This window comes from Buteo buteo, chromosome 25 (genome assembly GCF_964188355.1).
Source record: "Buteo buteo chromosome 25, bButBut1.hap1.1, whole genome shotgun sequence".
Lineage (NCBI taxonomy): Eukaryota > Metazoa > Chordata > Aves > Accipitriformes > Accipitridae > Buteo > Buteo buteo.
Window position 1 is genome coordinate 20,227,656 of NC_134195.1, and position 19,879 is coordinate 20,247,534.

Genomic DNA, 19,879 nt, shown 5'->3' on the forward strand with positions numbered 1-19,879 from the left:
GACGTAAGTACTAAGTAACTTTGCACTGTAGGCCTGCAGTTCCAATGGGAAGTTTCCAGATGTAAGATTTCTGATTTATTTCCACAGACTCATTTGCACATGGAAGGCTTTGGCTCTGGGACTGGCTGCACTCAGTCACAAGTGTGACTGAAGCTTGTGTAGAAATATCTGAGTTAGCTTTCAAGTAATTTGCTCAGAGGTGCTCTGTGCCACACCAAGATGATACAGAGCTCAGCACAAGCTATAATGCCTGAGGTTAATGGTCTCCAGTGAATTCCAGCCTGCCATGACTACGTTGGTAGCAGCCCTCAAACTACCTACGTGAAAGCCAGCTCCAGTGCATTTATACAATCCATTGTGACGGCTATGGCTATATATTCTTTGTAGACTAGCTCAGGTTAGCTGGGTAAATCAGGAGCATGTCAACTGTTTGAAGGGCTTTTCATTTCTGAGCTCCTGGTTTGTGGAGTGAAATAAAATAGTGCCTGAAAATTATTCTTGTTCAGTGTCTATTAGATAACCTATGTGGAAACATCCCACGGCACCCTAGAGCTGACAGTAATATATGTTTCTGTTATCAGCCTCAGCAGAAAGAGTCAGGGAAGAATGAACACATTGTATGGACTATCCCATAATGCCAAATGCAGAACTGAAGAGGTTTTGTAGTGTGAGACTTACCTTCCTCTTCCAGAGCCGAGTCTGTGGACAAAGGCATTCACTGAATGTGAAGCATGCCAATCCAACAATTTTCACAAGTTCTTTAAGGCACGGAAAAGTGCATCTTAGCAGGAATTCTCCTTCCTTGAAACGTTGATAGGATTTTACCGGCATGACTCCCGTTACATTCAGCAATAGTGCCACAGCTGAAAACTCGCATACTGCTTCAGAAATTGATTACTCACTGTTTGACCTCATACTATGTCAATGTGTATATATAGATGGCTTTAGCTGTACTTACTCCAGAGACATTTTCTTTCTGTGACTCATTCTGTAATCACCTGGATCTGACAATCACTGGAGTATTTGTCTTGTGAGGCCTCAGTGGTATTTTGCTGAATAAGAGCTTTTGATTTTGGAATGTCACATGCCCTTTTTACATCCAGGTCATGTCATAAGGCCGTATTTTTGCTCAGATGTTTTCTCAAGTTAACCAACTGAAGGCAAGCAGCTTAAATCTTGATGTAAGAGAAGAGTTCTCCTGATGCTATTTTGTTTATTTACATTGGTGTGTGTGCCTGCCTGTGCAATTCTGGAAATAGGCAGCTGGAACTAGGGAAAAATTGTACTTTCCTCTATCTGTAGTGTTTTCCTGCTGATTCCAGCTACCGTTGCCTCTGTCTCTTGCCTGCTTTGGGTAGGGCATGTTGTGTCTCCTCCAGTCTGCAAATACCATTGCCTTAAGTGATGTTGCTCACATGTATTCCTCAGATACTTGGTAGTATTTTGGCTCAGTGATATCAGCGGGAATGAGAGTCCTAAAAAAGATTTAGACACCTAAATATCTCTGCAGGTCTTGCTCTGGCTCTGTAAGTGCCTTCATGACTCTTAGCCTTATTCTGTTGATCATGAATGTATATTGATATCACAGAATACGATTCTGAGTCTCAGATGCAACAGTAAATACCCCAAACTGTTGCCACATTGCCACCAGGAGATACGACATTCTCAGCAAGCTAAGTTATTATATGTGACAGATGAACTTTCAGAGGATGTTGGTTTTAGCTTGATGAAGCAGAACAATAATTTTGTCTTTATCTGATTTTTCCAGCAAATTGCATCAGTGCAAAGTACCATACAATTACTGTATTTCAGAGGTTCCTGAGATCTCTTCCCTTGTGGATTTTTTTTGGTGTTTGGAGTGTTTGTTTGTTTGTTTGTTTAGCAGGTAGAATCATCATCAATGAATAATAAAATTGACATAAGCGTAATAATTTCTGTGGTACATTGCATTGTGGTGAATACTTCTAAAGGAGAAGGAATTCTGTGTTTACTGGGCATGGTTATACTTGGGGAGTCAGGGTGATGCAGTCCACAGAAATCTCATAGAAAGACAACCTCATAAATGAAAGGCATCACTCCCTAACAAGAGATGTCACCTTGATTTGTAAGCCTTAGGGTAACTATGTTGTCCTGGTGTCATTAATTTTGCCTCCTGTGACTGATACTTTCCCCTTGCTGTTAACACTCTAATGAGATGCTGATGTTTAAGTGGAGGAAAACATTGGTTTTGCCCAAAGGCAGAATGATAGGGAAAGAGAGAAGGCTTACCTAAGTACTTGCAATAAAGACTACCTGTGGTCTACCTCCTGCTTTCTTACTAGAACCTTAAGCAAACTTGTTAAATCATGTGAATTTTCTCATCAGGGGTTGGACTATGCATTATACAGATCCTTGAAAACAAGTGTGCAAACTGCACTGCTTCTGGAGCAGCTGCAGGTTCCCTGTGGCTCAAAAGAACTTTTCTAATGCTTCAAAGCTACCTTTCTCTCCCTGGCCCAATACCCATAGTCCCTTTCCACAGGACAGGCTGAGCTGCCTTTGGTAGCACTTCTCCAGTCCTCACGCTGCCTGCTGCACTCTGAGCAGGGAGGAAGCTGGGATGATAAACAACTTGCTCCTGTCAAATGACCGTGGCCAGCTGAGGAGCCCCAGCAGTAGTTCAGCCTTGCTGTCTGACTTACAGGGATGTGCCTGCAGGGGCATTGCCCTGGTTTCGGCTGGGATAGAGTTAATTTTCTTTCTAGTAGCTGCTATAGTGTTATGTTTTGGGTTTAGTATGAGAAGAATGTTGGTAACACACTGATGTTTTCAGTTTTTGCTAAGTCGTGTTTATACTAAGTCAAGGATTTTTCAGCTTCTCCTGCCCAGCCAGCGAGAAGGCTGGAGGGGCACAAGAAACTGGGAGGGGACACAGCCAGGACAGCTGACCCAAACTGGCCAAAGGGGTATTCCATACCATGGGATGTCATGCCCAGTATACAAACTGAGAGGAGTTTGGCTTGGGGGGGATCGCTGCTCAGGAACTAAGTGGGCATCGGTCAGCAAGTAGGGATCAATTGCATTGTGCCTCACTTGTTTTGTATATTCCAATCCTTTTATTACTGTCATTTTATTATTATTATTATTATTATTATTATTATTATTATTATTATTATTATTATTATTATTTTCTTCCTTTCTGTCCTATTAAAATGTCTTTATCTCAACCCACAAGTTTTACTTTTTTGCCCAATTCTCTCCCCCACCCCACTGGGTGGGGGGGAGTGAGCGAGTGGCTGTGTGGTACTTAGTTGCTGGCTGGGGTTAAACCACGACAGCCACGAAGAGATGCATTGGCAAGCTCTTGAAGTGGTAATTCAGGCACCTGTAGTACTGCAGCTGCAAGAGAGCCCTCCACAGAGGTTAGCTCTGTTTCAGGTTTCATAAGGACTCTGCTGGACGTTGGAGACTGTTCAGCTTCAGTGAGGAGAAATGGTTGCTAAAACCCCAGCTTCCACCAGAACTGGCAAATAATAAACCATCTCCTACAAGCTCTACTGCCCTCCCCTGCTGTCCTGGGATCTATGTTACCAGTGCTTAGACCAGCTTGTGGGTCTTTGTCCTGCCCTCACCCACGTTTTGATCCCCTCCCTCATTTGAGCTCGGACATGAAATCCCTGCTCCACAGAAGAAGGGATGCTCCATCCCTGGTGGGATCACTGCCTCCTCACTTTGCTCCTTGGTCCTGTTCCTGGATCCCTGCTCTATCCCCACACTCAGGCAGGATTGATTTTAGTCTTTTCAAACAGTCCTGATGCTTATCCTGCTCTCTGTGGTAAGGGGAGAAGGGCACCTTTCTCCCCTCTATAAAGAACAAAATAAACCATCCGAGATGGTGGGAAAAAATTCCATTGGCACATGGGCCAAAGTCAGAAGGTAGACCAAAAACTACTATGTGTTGAGAAAGACACAAGATTCTTCACAGGTCTGTAAATATCTTGCCAATATTTTCACTGTCATTTCATGAGGTGGCTCTGCCTCATTATCTCGCATTTTTGCTTCCACATCTCTCTGCTTTGCCCACAGTTCTCTGTGTGCATGTGTACTGTATTTTAGTTTGCCTTACAAAATCCCTTAATAAATACACATACCAAAGAAAATTGGCAAGTGCACAGGTGTAATTTTAAATCTCTTGTATGATTATAATATTCCCACTAAGGACATTTAGTGATATGGCTGAAATTAATGTGAAGAGAAAAAGACTGCCAGGTGCAGCCTGGAAACTGTACATCAAAAAGGCAGAGCTGGGGTGGACGTGAGAATACAGATATGATTAGCTGCAGTTAGGATGATCTCCAGGGCAAGAGTACAAGTAAATCTTCTCAAGAACGTATCAAATGAAGGAAGCTTTTGGGCTGTGTGTTATCAATATTGAAGAATGTTCAGCAAAAGCTGCAGTTAGCAGCTGCATGGGGCTCAGCGCACATCTTTGAGCACTCATCACTCAACATGGGGACTCCTCCACGCGTTGGGATAGATTTACCCCTTCTGGCAGCTGACAAGGAAAGGATTTGATCCCTAACCAGACAGTGGCAAGGTCACAGCCACCTTTGGTACAGGAGCTATGAGGCAACATGACGCAGCAAATTCAGGGGAATAGTTGGTATTTTCAGGTTTCTTGTGGGTAAGGTGAGCAGGTGAGCGCTGAGGACTTTCTGTAAGTGCTAAGTGCCCTGAAGTCACAGGGGGTGTACGACATATTATAATGTCAGGGCTTTTCAAGAAGGCAGTGTTTTGGAGAGTCCTGGTGACCGGCAGCAGCAGACCCTCTGGGGAAGCAGGGACATGGGAGCTGCAGGCAACAGAAGTGATATCTTAGCTATTTGTCAGAATACCAGGCATCTACATTCTGGTGGATTTGAGCATTAGCTACCTGGTTTGTGTTTGGATTTTTCTTTTGCCTGAGTTCTTTCAAGAAACAGATGTTTTTCTTATGACTTGAAAATCACTTTGATTATCTCAAATGTGCCTGAAATGCACCTGGACTGTTACCTTTTTGCATTGGAGGTGACAAAAGAAAACAAGGGGGAAAAAAGGATTTCATTACAAAGTATATGTTGCTTAATTTTTTAGAGGTAATGTCAACTCTTTTTAGATTTTAGGCAGTGAAGTAAAATTAAATGTTTCCATTGCCTTTGAAGAGTTTTAGATTATGTTCTCAAACCTTGGCTATAATTCATGGACGTTTACTGCTTTAATTTTAAATGAACTATTAGATTAGAAAAATCTTATAGGATGGAGTATGTGAAATGTTTCATTGGAAAAAGGGATGCTGTGTGCCCTCTTTAACGTGCACTACTTCCTTAAGATGAACAACACCTATACACCCCTTCCCCACTGGAATAATATCAACAGTAGAAAAAAAAGATCAGTAAAAAACAGAATAAAAGCATTGCAGACTTCAGTCTCAGTTAGTTATCTTTTTCTTATCTACTTCATTTGGCTTGTGTTTGCTATGCACATTTAGAAACCCCATCACTACCAGATTGACTCTAAGAGAAATTTGGACTTTTAGCTTAGAATCTGTAGGTTATATGATCAAATGTTAGTTTGTAAGATCCTCTGATGAGTATCTTCTGTTCTCATTTGCTTGCAAATCTTGCATTACACTTTTGATGTTTATAAACAAATACAAATGATCAGAAAAAAATTGAATTGGTGATATCTCACCAATAAAGCTCTTTCCAGAAAACTCTGAGGGTGAAGAGAACTTGACCAGTTTTGTTGGCAGTACTTAGGTTTATAGAATCATAATCAAAGAATGGTTTGGGTTGGAAGGGACCTTTAAAGGTCATCTAGTCCAACCCCTCTGCCATAAGCAGACACTTCTTCAACTAGACCAAGTTGCTCAGAGCCCCGTCCAACCTGACCTTGAACGTTTCCAGGGATGGGGCAGCTGCCATCTCTCTGGGCAACCTGTGCCAGTGTTTCTCCACCCTCACTGTAAAAATTTTCTTCCTTATATCTAATCTAAATCTACTGTCTTTTAGTTTCAGACCTTTACCCCTTGTCCTATAAGAACAAGCCCTGCTAAAAGGTTTGTCCCCATCTTTCTTATAAGCCCCCTTTAAGTACTGAAAGGCTGCAACAAGGTCTCCCTGGAGCCTTCTCTTCTCCAGGCTGAACAACCCCAACTCTCTCAGCCTTACCTCATAGCAGAGGTGTTCCAGCCCTCTGATCATTTTTGTGCGCCTCCTCTGGACCCGCTCCAACAGGTCCCTGTCTTTCCTGTGCTGAGGACCCCAGAGCTGGACGCAGAACTGCAGGTGGGGTCTCACCAGAGCAGAGCAGAGGGGCAGAATCACCTCCCATGACCTGCTGGCCACGTTTCTTGTGATGCAGCCCAGGATACAGTTGGCTTTCTGGGCTGTGAGTGCACATTGCCCGCTCATGTCCAGTTTTTCATCTACCAGTCCCCCCAAGTCCTTCTCTGCAGGGTGGCTCTCAATCCCTTCATTGCCCAGCCTGTATTGATACCATGAGTTGCCCTGACCCAGGTGCAGGACCTTGCACTTAGCCTTGTTGAACCTCATGAAGTTCACATGGGCCCACTTCTTGAGCTTGTCCAGGTCCCTCTGGATGGCATCCCATCCCTCAGGCATGTCAACTGCACCACTCGGCTTGGTGTCATCTGCAAATTTCCTGAGGGTGCACTCAATCCCATTGTGTGTGTCATTGATGAAGATATTAAACAGTACTGGTCCCAATACGGGCCTCTGAGGGACACCACTTGTCACTGATTTCCATGGACACTGAGCCGTTGACCACTACCCTCTGGATGCAACCATCTAACCAATTCTTCATCCACTGAACAGTCCACCATCAAATCCATACCTCTCCAATTTCGAGTGAAGGATGTTGTGGGAGACTGTGTCAAAGGCCTTCTGTAGGTCCAAATAGATGACATCCATAGCTCCTCCCTTGTCCACTGATGTAGTCACTCCATCGTAGAAGGCCACTAGTTTGGTCAGGCAGGACTTGCCCTTGGTGAAGCCATGTCTGCTGTCTCAAATCACCTCCTTGTCCTCCATGTAGCATAGCTTCTAGGAGGATCTGTTCCATGATCTTGTCAGGCACAGAGGTGAGGCTGACAGGTCGGTAGTTCCCAGGGTCCTCCTTTCTACCTCTTTTAAAAACGGGTGCAATGTTTCCCTTTTTTCCAGTCACCAGGGACTTCACCTGACTGCCATGACTTTTCAAATATCATGGAGAGTGGTTTGGCAACTACATCAGCCAATTCCTTCAGTACTCTGCTATGCATCTTGTCAGGTCCCATAGATTTATGAATACTCAGGTTCCTCAGGTGGTCACAAACCTGATCTCTTTTTTTTACTGAGCTTACTGAGTTCTTGTACTATTCCACATCTACCAGCAGGAGGCAAGTAAAAGACATTATACAACCGAGTAGAGAAATGGAGGGAGATATTTGCTTTGTTGTAAGATACAGTGCTCTAGCATGTACTTAGTGTCCCTCTGAACTACAGTCTGTGGTGCGGTAGCGTATTTCCTAACATGAGCATGCATGTTTTCCTAACATAGGTGAGCATGTTTACTAGGTTCTGCTGGCACTCGGGAATTGAAAGCTGTTGACACGTCGACTTCTGCAAGACAACACCATGAGATTAAAGAAAACTTGACAAAGAGCATGGGAAAGTGCCAAGGCACTCAATGCCTCCTTCACCTCAGTCTTTACTGGTAAGACTGGTTTCAGGAATCCCATGACCCTGAGACCTGTGGGAAAGTCCAGATCAAGGAAAACTCAGTGCAGAAGAATCAGGCCACAAAGCATTTAGGCAAACTGGACACAGACAAGTCCATGGGACCATATAGAAAGCACCCACAAGTGCTGAGGGAGCTGGCTGATGGCATTGTGAGGCCATTCTTAATTATCTCTGAAAGGTCATGGTGACTGGAGGAGGTTCCTCATCTTGGGAAAAAAAATGTCACTCCTATCTTCAAGAAGGACAAGGAGGAGGATCCAGGAACTAACTACAGGCTGGTCAGCCTTACCTCGAAGCCTGGAGTGAATCCTCCTTGAAGCCATTTCCAGATATGAAGGACAGGAAACTGAGTGGTGTAGTCAGCATGGATTTATGAAGAGGAAATCATTCCTTACCACACTAATAGCCTTCTATGATGACTTGACAGGCTTTGTGGATGAGGGGAGAGCAGTGGATGTTGTTTATCTCAACTTTAGCAAGGCTTTTGGCACTGTCTCTCACAATATCCTCATAGACAAACTATTGGGACACACTAGCTAAATGGACAGTGAGGTACATGGAAAACTGGCTGAATTGCCATGCTCAAAGGGTTGTGATCAGCAGCATGAAGTCCAGCTGGAGGCCAGCCACTACTGGTCTACTGCAGGGGTCTATACGGGGCCAATGCTGTTTAACATCTTCATTAATTACCTGGATGATGGGACAGAGTGCATCCTCAACAGGTTTGCAGGAGATACAAGACTGGAAGGAACGGTTGATGCCCTACAGGGTTGTGCTGCCATTCAGAAGGACTTGGATAGGCTGCAGAAATGGGCCAACAGGAGCCTCACCATGTTCAGCAGAGGAAATGCAGTCCTGCACCTGGAGAGGAACAATCTGGGAGATGATGAGCTGGAATACAGCTTTGCAGAAAAGGCCATGGGGATCCTGACGGACACCAAGTTGAACATGAGCTAGCAATGTGCCCTTACAGCAAAGACGACTGCATTAGAAAGAGCCCCTCCTGGGCTGCATTAGACAAAGCATTGCCAGCAGGTTGAGGGAGGGGATCCTTCACTCTGCTCAGCACTGGTGAGACACATCTGGAGTGCTGGGTCCACCTCTGGGCTCCCCAATACAAGAGCATCTGTCATACAGTAACAAGCTGAGGTTGCTGAGGCTACTGAGCCTGGAGAAGAGAAGGTTCAGGGGGAAATCTCATCCATGTGCATAAATAACTGATGGGGGGAAAGTAAAGAAGATGGAGCCAGATTCTTCTCAGTGGTGCCTAGTTACAGGACAAGAGGCAGTGGGCGCAAACTGAAACACAGGATATTCCACTTGAACATAAGAAAAACCTTTTCCTGTGAGGGTGACCGAGCACTGGCCCAGGTTGCCCGGAGAAGCTGTGGAGTCTCCATCCCTAGAGATATTCAAAAGCTGACTAGATGTATTCCTGAGCAACCTGCTCTAGCTGATCCTGCTCTGTGACTAGATAGACTAAGGGGACTGGGTGATCTCTAGAGGTTCCTTCCAACTTCAATGATTTGGTGATTCTGTTTGTTTAGATGTAGAGAAATATGTTGGTCAAGCTGTCCAGCTAGTAGAAATATCATCAAGTAAAAAGGAAAAAAATGATACTATGGACAGAGAATAGCAGAATATTTGTCTTGTTTTAGCTTGGTGTTGAAAGTGAAAACACATGTACAATGTAAAAAGGAAGTGTTTTTTAAAAAACAATTGTTGCAAAAACTGAGTTGAACACACTTCATTGGAATTTAACAGCCTCAAAATATGTTACTGTTGTGGTTTTTCTTCCCAAAACGAATGTGTTTGTTTCCTCTAAGGTGGGTGGTCTAGCACTCAGGAAGCTGATAGTATATTGGGTTTCACTGGGCACATTACTTTATCTTTCCATTTTTCAAAAAAAGAAAGTAATAAAGTTTCCATCTTTTGTAAAGGAATTTCAGATCTAACTATGAAACCAATTGTAGGTATTTATATTCTGTGCACTGACTTTTTTTAATATAAGGAAAATTATGTGATTAAAAATAATAATGAGAAAAGAGACAAGAAAGTACTTGATACTCAATGCTTGCATTAACTTTTGTGTTATTGAAATTCAGGCATTTAGTATTAATCCTTTTTGATTCAGCTGAGAACCCCTGTTTATTTCATCGTGCCCAAAAAAACTAGGAGGTTAATAGACAACTAATTAAATATTAAGTCCCCATTCATTCTTCTACACGTCAGTGACTGCTGAGTAGCAGGAAAGGAGGCGGGAGGGAAGAGATTACAAATAGCTGTTTAGCAAAAGCTGTGTCAAGCCAGAAGAGATACTGCTAAAATATTTGTTTATGGCAAGGCAGACATCTCCAGATCAGGTGCTAAAAGAGCTGCTTGTGCAAGTCCATTTTCAGTGGACTGGAGTCAATGTGAAAACTGCCCCTTGCTGGGAATTTCAGTGGAAAGCCTTTGCATACAAAGTGGAATAGGTGTGGAGAGATAATCTTTTAATTTTAAGTCTGAGAGGGAAGGGAGAGAGGCGTGGTTGCAATGCTAAAACATATTCTGTGCTGGCACTGTGGATAAAGAAAAAACTGTTATACTCATGCCCTCACTCAACTCTTCTCATAAATCCTTAAATGCAAGGATGTAGTTCTGTGTATTTATATAACAACTTCCAGTGAAACTAGGTTAATTAAATTAGTATTGATAATGTTTCTCTTTTGATCGATATTTACATGATCTGTTTGGGAAAACTCACTTTCTACTTGTTTTCAGCCACATCTGTACCAGATTGTATGGAGGCTGAGAGATCTGTACTTTTATTTCAATGTATATTGCAACATTTTTATTGCATTCCACAGGTCCTCCAGTAAACGTTACTTGCAATATTTTTATCAACAGTTTTGGATCAGTCACAGAAACCACAATGGTAAGTGCTATGATGTCATTGGCAAGAGAACAACAATACTTAATATATGTCATGAACACAACCTGTCAATTTTTCTATTTATTGTTCAACTTGCAGGTCCTCCTGTAAATGTTACCTGCAACATATTTATCAACAGCTTTGGTTCAATAGCAGAAACTACAATGGTGAGTGGGACTGGTCATTGAAGCCATCTTGTGAAGGAGTGGGATGTGATGTAGAATAGAGATGCTCAGGACGTGGGGACAGTTACTAAGTTATTAAGCTACTAAAAACCTACTAGCTGAATTAAAATAAAATAAATATAAAATAACTGTATAAAGAGGTATATAAATTATTAAACTCAACTACCAAGTCTAAATGTACATATGCAGTGACTGCACCGTAGTCTGTAGTGACTGTGGTGGCAGCAAATACAGGTGTGTGCAAACCAGATTTCTCAGGTTTTATTAGCACTGAAGAGGCAGAGGAATGGCTGGAGCTCAGCTGTGGGGCTCCCTGCCAAGTACTCCATATTTTGAGTAGGTCTTACACCACATGCTGAATTATCTGTTGCTGCAGACTGTGCTGACAGAGCTACCAGGACGGCCTTGTTTAACTTAGTTAAATCTCTGTGAATTGCAGCCACATCAGCAACTGAAGTGAATGCAAAACTTGAGGTTTTGGCTAAAACATATAGGTATAAGGAGACTTGGGTATTCTGAGGGTTAAACTAGGAAACGAGGGGATCGCAGCTGACAGAAATGTGTATTTTGACTGAATTCAAAGAACGTTATCAGTCAAAAAAACAAGGCCCAAATGAAAATGTCAGTTTTCATTTTGATATATATAAAAATAAATAGTTCAATTTTTCATTTCAAGATGAGATTTTTCTTTTTAAAATTGCAAAAATTTAGGATTAATGAAGTCAAGTTAAAAAAATGGAAATTAAAATTTTAGTCCAATTTTTTATTTTTTAGTCTAGAGGTTAATTTTCTTTTTCTTCAATACTTGCTAAGAAAAATGAAAAAAAAAAAATTTTTAGTCCATTTAAAAAGATGCTCAGTTTTTTAATCTGGCTTTTCAAACAATGAACAAAATGGATCAGTTATTTATTCAAGCATACATACATGTGACTACTGGGGTTAGTACAGAGAGATTTTTGATGGCTTTCTTATAATAATGTGATAAACCCATAATAATTATCAGGTGCTCATATAGAAGAAGTGCTCATTCTAGAAAGGGTATAGTGACAAATCCCAGCTTAACTTTGAATTCCTCAAGTCACTGCTGCCACAAAATAAATTAAAAATGGGTGGTCTCCCCTTCATTGAAATTTTGCAAGTTATTCTCATTGCCTTAGGACACTATGGAGAGCTATGGACACTTCTGAAGCTATTGCAATATAGTTCCACAACTCTGTTTTCTGGGGATTCCTACACAGCGTCCAGGTCTTTCTGTGTTTGCTGAAGCCAGAGGCACTAAAGGTGCTCAGCATCCTGTAGGACTGAGTTCTTGGCAACTAAAAATGAACTTGCTACCCACACAAGGACTTAAGGTTACCAAATAACTATTTTTTTATAAAATAGGATAGATACTGCCTTGCAATCCTTGCATTATGAAGGAAGAGCAGATATTTAGCGCAACTTAATGATTTGATTTAATATTCAAATACTTCATTTAAATTCAGTTGTAATTCATGGCATCATTTTAGAAAGTGGTGCCTAAGGAATGCAGGAACAGAAATTTTCTGCTCCTAAATATTTTTATTTAAAAAACCACCCTGTTATTTGATGTTTTCTGGAGATAAAGGGCAAGTTATGGCTAGGGCAGATTGCTTTCTTAAATAGTGTGGGGAAGTCTCTTCTATAAATGATAAGATATAACATTCAGAGGTATAAAATAAACAGATAATGCTTTAGAGTATGTATCTATAAAATTTTAAAAACATTTTAAAAGTAAACAAAAATCAAGTTAAAAATTACAGGAAAAAACATATCTTCATATAACATAAGTATCAACAGACCTAATTTTCAGGTTTTTTGGAAAACTTCATTTGTTTTCCTATGTTTAAAGGATTCTGAGAAGATAGCTATGGATGTAGCCTTTTTTTACCCAGCCATGTCTGTTGATCCTAGTGTGTAGAGGCATCAGCATAGTGTTAAGTAGCAAAAATCCTGCACGTCACTGGCTTTACAAGATGGCATTCAATGAAAATATTTGCACGACCTAATGCTGATTGCATTAATTAGACTCCTTCATTGCTTTGATTAAATCCCCTCATTGCATTTTACCTTCTATCAAATATGCTAATGTGCACCTTTCCAATGTTCATTAACACATTCTGCTGAAAACAGCCAAACATTCAAATAGATGAAAACAAAGACTATTGGCTTTCTTATTTTGCTTTGTTCATAATATCTGCCGAAAGTGTGGACAGATTTCTCTTAGATGCTGTTCAATGGTTTGATACTGATTTTCTTAATGCTGTCAGTTTGTTAATGACTAGTGTGACTAGTTTTAGGATGTTTTAAAACTGCTCTGAGAGGCAGACATCAATTACTGCTCCATCTACTTTGCTTTTCTGAAATAGATGCAATCATGTGGTAAAAATGTTGGCACCCCTTGTGATAAATAATGAGTTTTGTTTGACTCCTAGCACCCATTTTTCCCTATAAAATGCTCTTGATGGTCTTGACATAAAACTAAACGATTCATTTAAAACCCTGGATTGTAAATTCAGTAGAGACACTCCTGTCTCAGAGGACAGGAATGCTTAGTGAAACCATGTGTATGTTCTGAAGGGACATTATCAGAATATAACTTGGATGATCTACAGCAGCTCATTGGAAACTTGGGAGGTGAAAACTTGTGTAGAGAAGCTTTCAGTAGAAGAAATGAACATGGCAAACAGGATTACAGCCCCAGACCTACTAAATTCAGTAAGCCAGGTTCTCAATAATGTTAGCAGGAGTAGCTTCTGTTTTCTGATTACGACAGACACCATGATGAAATTCATCCCTGTCTGAAAGACCAGCACAACTCTTATGTCCAGCATATTCTTCTAAAAGCTAAAACCTTTCATTCAGAAAGTAAACAGGATTTTGTGCTGGTTCTCTCCAAATGAGGGTACCTTCTCCAAATTCCATAGAGTCTTCATGAGTTTTGTTTCCAAAGGTCTAGGGAAACAAAATGCATATGTATTAGTTTTTCTACACTATAATGCGTGTATGGGACAGTATCACAAATTATTTTTTTTTTCTCCAAAAGAAATGGTTTTCTTCCATATTAGAATGATATATATTATACCAAAACAAAAATAGTAAAAAAAAGGCCAGAGTCAAGATGGAATCGTTGGAAATTTTCTTCATTGATTCATTTGCCTTTCATTTAAGCCCTAACTTGCAAACAAAGAGAAAAAGATGTTCCTGAGTAACTTCACTGAATAAAGCAGTTCTGCCAGTAAGCTCTGTATCTATTTTTGGAAGCATTCACACATGCAGTATTCAGCAGAAAATTCACTGTACAGCATGACTGCAGCTGAGTATCACAGATGAGTAATCTACATCAGGCTGGGCAGAGTCCCAAAGAATTCAGATGTTCAGTGTTGCTAATGACCAGGATTTTTTAGCTATCAGCTGTAGGAGAAGCTAAGAGCAGTTTGTACATTGATGAGCTAATTGTTAATTACAGAAATGACTGGCTGTGAGGACATTATTATTGTCGTTATGCCCTATAATCAATGACTGACACTATGCAGCAGGTTCTCTGTTGGGGAAAACGCATCAAAAAAAAGCAGTTGTGTTTTGAGTACTTCTGTTAGCAGAAAAATTTGCCATTCCTTTATATTAAAAGCTTGGCTGTGGCTGGCTGTATGATATTATCTTCCCACTAGAAAAAACATAATTACAAATCAGCTTGTTAGATCCTGATTAATTCACACGTATAGTTTTCACTGCATAAAAGCAGAGCCCCCACTGAAGCCATTGGGGACACCTTGCATGCTTAGGTACACAGGTAACCAAGTGCTTTTCTGTCACATGGCTTTGAAATAGGTCATTAAAGCACTACTTTTCAGCTAGCATTCATATTTAGGATTTAGAAAGTAGTCTCTTTGGCAAGACCCTCTTATGCGTGGAAGGCCAGCTAAGTCTGCTGTTTGCCTGAGACATCTGACTCAACACCTGGGCGATCAATGCTGTTGGAGAGGAGGATGGGAGGAAGGCTAAGATCTAAGATGAGCATCAGTTCAGAGACAGAAAGTAGCACTGAAGAGGGAGCTGGGCTTCCCTGCACCCCCTGCCACAGCAGTGCTGAGACCAAAGGGACCCAGAGCTTTCCTGAAGCTCTGAGCAGTGAATCTGGTGGCCATGGATTTGCTGAAAAACCTCTCCTAGATTCCTAGATTCCTATAACACAAACGAAGTATATCTGTGGACTGAGTCCCTAAATCTTCAGATAACTCTATTAAAACTAATCAGATTAATATTCCTTCAGTATTTTAGTATTACTCTGATCTTACGGCTTGAGAACAGAGGAAAACTGTTTATCTGAGTTGCCTTGAGCTACCGCTGTCATTGGTGTTGCAATGGAGACAGAATCTTCGGTCCACGCTACTTGTTCAGAGCAGTGGTGCTGTCAGAAAGGATTTGCGGAGCAGGTGTACTCGTGGTTGTGTAGGAGTGCATTACTACAGTCCGCCCACATCTACCCTCAGGAACTTGCAAAACACACACTGTAGTCTGCCTGAGCTCCATGTTGTGATACCATTCTCAGGAGAACTTTTTCTTCAGAAGATAGTTACAATGTTAGCACAGGAAAAGTATATTCAAAATTCCGCACGTGATTAGGTCTGTCTGTGTAAACACACATCCCTCTCAACTGCTTATACCACAAGCACAGGAAAAAAAGTAATAATGGTTTCATGATGTTCATGTTATATTTCCATTTTTATTTCTTATTAAAATATCTATACATATATATATATATGCAAAGCCTATTGGACATAAACAAAGGTTTCAGTACTGTTTTGCTTCTAACAACAAAGCTTGCAGAAAGAAAGCATTTTTTAAGTGTATCTGTGTGGTGGCTCTGATATATTTATGAAGGTACATATTGAAAAAGATAGTGTAATCCTATTGGTATTATTTATGCTTTTGGTATAATATATATGATCATATGCAAGCTCTTCTATGAATCAGGATTTTTCAGACCGGGTTTTGTTATCTAAATCACCAACTAATGAAGTTCATGAAAGCACATTTATTTTTAGATATTTCTAAACAATCTACTGATTTGACTTATTTGTGAATTCTATGTCACGGGGGAAAAAATCCCTCTGCTTTCCATAGACTTCATTATATATCTTATTTCAAAGAAAAATTTGCACAAAAGGCAGTTGGACAACTAGTTGTAGCAATTTTATTCTATCAGCAGTTGTTGATGACAGCTTCTGCCTTCTTTTCTGCAGAATGAAAATCAAGTGTTTTCTTGGATTTATAACTGTCCCATATAAACTTTTAAGACAGTCTCAGTTTCTAAGACCAAGAAACAAGGGAAAGTGTGCTTAGGATTAGTGTAACCTCACAAGATGTGAAGACATTTTATAAGCTCAGAACTGCAAGTAGCTTTTTGATCTTTAATTGTATGAAACACCACCATCATAAAAAGTACTAGTGGCTTGTGAAAAACAGATACAGGCTGTGTAAGTATCTTTAATAAATGTGCCATTCTTGAGACCTCTCTCAGGTCTGTCTTGCTCCCATTAGTAGTCATTCCTGTTTTGACTCAATTCTACCCAACAACAAAATGAAAATGATAAAGAAAGCAAGAAAAATCACGTTCCTAGTGAGAAGGTAAAGCATCATCTCATTGGGTTCAAAAGCTGCATCACACTCATCACCAACCTACTGAATGAAGGGTGGGAAATGCTGAAACTTGGAGGGGCTCGTTCACAGAGTCTGCATATTGGGCAAGCTGCTTTCTGCAACTCTAATCAGAGTGAGAATATTTATTTACATTTCAAGGATGGCAAGTTCTTTAGACTATGCAGTTGAGTGGCCTAACTAAACCTAGGTCAGCCCATACACTTTCCAAGTCAAAAGCACAGTGCTGCCATTTTAATGTACTGCAGCTACCATAAAGCAAATCCTAAATGTGAGGGGTTTGTACAGTTGGCAGAATTATTTGATATCATATTCCTTCAGATAATATAATTGATATAAATATTATTAAATATTTTTCTTTTAGAGGAAGAGTAGGTGTATTTCTAAGAGAGTGTTCACAAACAAGTTAAATGTAGTAATTTCAGGTAAATATGCTATAACAGCAGGGAAAGCTGGGAGAGATGAAGCTCTTATTTGCTGACTTTGGAAATTCAGGATAAGGAGAATAAGCATTAGCATCTTTCCATTCCCTCCAGAGAGTTTAAACCCTAAAAGCTCTTTTCACACTCCCCTTTAATAGCCAGTTCTTGACACAGTGTTAATATTGGTTCTAAATGAACCTCTAAGTAATTGCTGTCTTTCCCAGTTGTGACTAGCAGACCACTGAGCAGAAGAATGCAATTAGAACAATTTTAGTGTGATGCAGAGAGGGAGGAGTGAATGAAGGAACATACAGAGAAAAGCATACAGTAGACAGAAAAAGGATACAAACAGTAAATAAGAAGTGCTGATTTAATTTCCTCTATACAAATCTGGCTTTACTGGAATTAGCAACTATTCATGAATACATTAGAAATAATTGATTTACATATTGGAAGCAATTTATTTAAATTAGTAGTTTTACAGAATCTTTGTTGAAATTCTGCATATTTAGCTGCAATGCTTTTTGACTTCCTAAGTACCTGAGTTAATCCATAGCATTTGAAAGAGGGTTATATTTAATATTGGAGGTTGCAGTTAATGTTTTTTCCATCACTGAAGTAATTCTGATTTGGAAAATGTACCAGTTGTGTTTGTTTTGTTCAATACGGCATTTAGAGTGCTTTATTTTCAAATGACAACTTATGTTCAAAGGATAACATAAATGTTTGCTGTAATGCTGGTACTGTAGTAAGTCTAAGAGCATAAAGAAAGCTAAAGCAGGCTTCCAGTTTTGGCAAGTGGCTTAGTAACCTTTTTACATGGCATTCCTGTAGGACTACAGAGTGAACATTTTTTTGAGACAGCAGTGGAACGACTCACGTCTGGCTTACAGTGAATATCCTGATGATTCCCTGGATTTGGATCCCTCTATGTTGGACTCTATTTGGAAGCCAGATTTATTCTTTGCCAACGAGAAGGGAGCAAACTTCCATGATGTCACAACAGACAACAAGTTGCTGAGGATTTCTAAAACTGGAAAAGTGTTGTACAGTATCAGGTAAACCAGTTAACTTTATTTTTTTCTCTTCCTCCCCTTCTTTCCCCTCGCTCCCTGTTTTTCTGGATGTAACCATGCTTACAGAACATAATGAACATACTTAATTTTTTGTTGTCCCATGTGTACAACTGAAATGAGACTTAATCATAGCAAGGTAGAAGGAAAATTTGCCTGTATTCCTTTGCTAAGCTTTTACTTTTTGCAAAATAGTCTGTAAGTGGCACAGCAGTACTTGTTAGTTTTGTTGGAAACTTGAGGCTGTCTAAAACTTTAATGGTACGCCTCAATAATTTCCATTAGTGTTAGCTCAATCCGCTCCTTACAAAGAATGGAAATCAAACTCCTCAGTAGTTTGTGGGTTGCAATTTAAAAGTAAAGGGGAATAGTATTTTAAATGACTGCTCAATACCTTAAGTAAAAGCATGCTTGAAATGCAATAAACCTGACATGCAAGTCACTGGGTAATCGGATGTATCTATTCACATTTAAAAAAACCTGGAATTATGGAAAGCATTTTTTAATACTAAGTGCATTGAAGTGTGTGTCATGTGACTGGATTTAGGCTGAATTAATAAACACTAACAAAACATGATTTGATATGACCTGATGAAATGAGACATATGCAGAGAATCAGAATTGCATTATACAGACGTAAACAGCAGCAAATAACCTGCAGTGTTTGTTTGACATTCAGTTTACTGTGCGTTGTTAATTGCTTAATATAGGTAGTCAAAGATGCAAAACACTGTATTATTGCTTTTACAATTGTTTTTAAAAAGTAATTACTGTGTTTTATTTGTTCCTGGGAACGCTCCTCAGCTTTTGCATTTCTTGCATTGTAGAAAGTAAACACGATAGGATTTGTTTAACAGGTTGTTTAGTGAATTTACTCATCTGTAAGGCAGCTTAGTTTAGAAGGCAGTTGTTTCTGACTGGGCATTCTGTTTGTGACTTGCATTTTCATTAAAGAATTATTATTGATCCAGGTTCAGGACAGCTGTGTTCTTTAGGATGCTAAATAAATAAATAATAGCGTGGCACTTCCTCTGTTTACTTAATTCTTGTGCCAATTCCTTGATAAAACCCCAGTAATATTTGGATGGATTAAGCAGGGTGGAAAGTAAATGTTTATTGAGCAATGTTTCAAACTAGCATACCTGAACAGTTTGAGAAAAATAATAGGATACAAGGATGAAACTAGCACTAGCACAGTGATAAATATGCTATCACTTACAAATATTTCTTGTTTCACCCTGGGAAAGAAATGAATGCATCTGTTTGTTTAAATGACATCAGACACCATCTTATTGGAGGCAACAGTGCAGTTGGGTGCTGTTCTGAATGCAGATGGATAATTTTCCTGACATTTGTCCATGTGGGAAAAGTAATATTTTGAGCTGTCATTTCAAATTTCTAAAATTTTCACACATAAATGCAAATTAATCTGAAGCAGAGTAAGCAGTATTTCAATGGAGTGCTAAGCAAGACTCATTGTTTCTCATTTGTATTGCACAGCAGTAACAGAGACTTACCTGGTGCCTCTAACATGGCATATAATTTTTTAGTACTTCTCAGTGAATAAAACTTCCCAGACTACAGGAACTTTAAGACAGAAGCAATTAGAAAAACTTGTCTTTATTCTTTGGGCACTGGGCTAGATGCATCTGTGTGTTGCCAGTCACTTTTAGTTGTGTTATGCAGAAACAAACAAGAATATTTTGGTGATCGGTTTCACTACATTAAGAAGGTTACAATGCTGCCATTTTCACTACTGCATTTCCACTACTTTGCTTGACATGATGTTATTTAACGTTTAGCATTCGGTGTGCTGTAAGTGTTTAAAGCACTTTACAAACATGTC

The 19,879-nt window shown here is 40.0% G+C and overlaps 1 protein-coding gene across 2 annotated transcripts in view; it reads left to right on the forward strand.

Moving 5' to 3' along the window:
- The window catches only part of GLRA2 (glycine receptor alpha 2), a 132,298-nt gene that overhangs the window by 13,343 nt on the left and 99,076 nt on the right, over positions 1-19,879 (forward strand). Inside the window, exons 3-4 of one of the 2 annotated variants that reach the window (XM_075057249.1) lie at positions 10,610-10,677; positions 17,795-18,018. In XM_075057249.1, coding sequence (XP_074913350.1) covers positions 10,610-10,677; positions 17,795-18,018 — 292 coding nt within the window. Of the gene's footprint in view, positions 1-10,609; positions 10,678-10,773; positions 10,842-17,794; positions 18,019-19,879 lie in introns of both variants that reach the window. The other variant, XM_075057250.1, reaches the window with a different exon arrangement.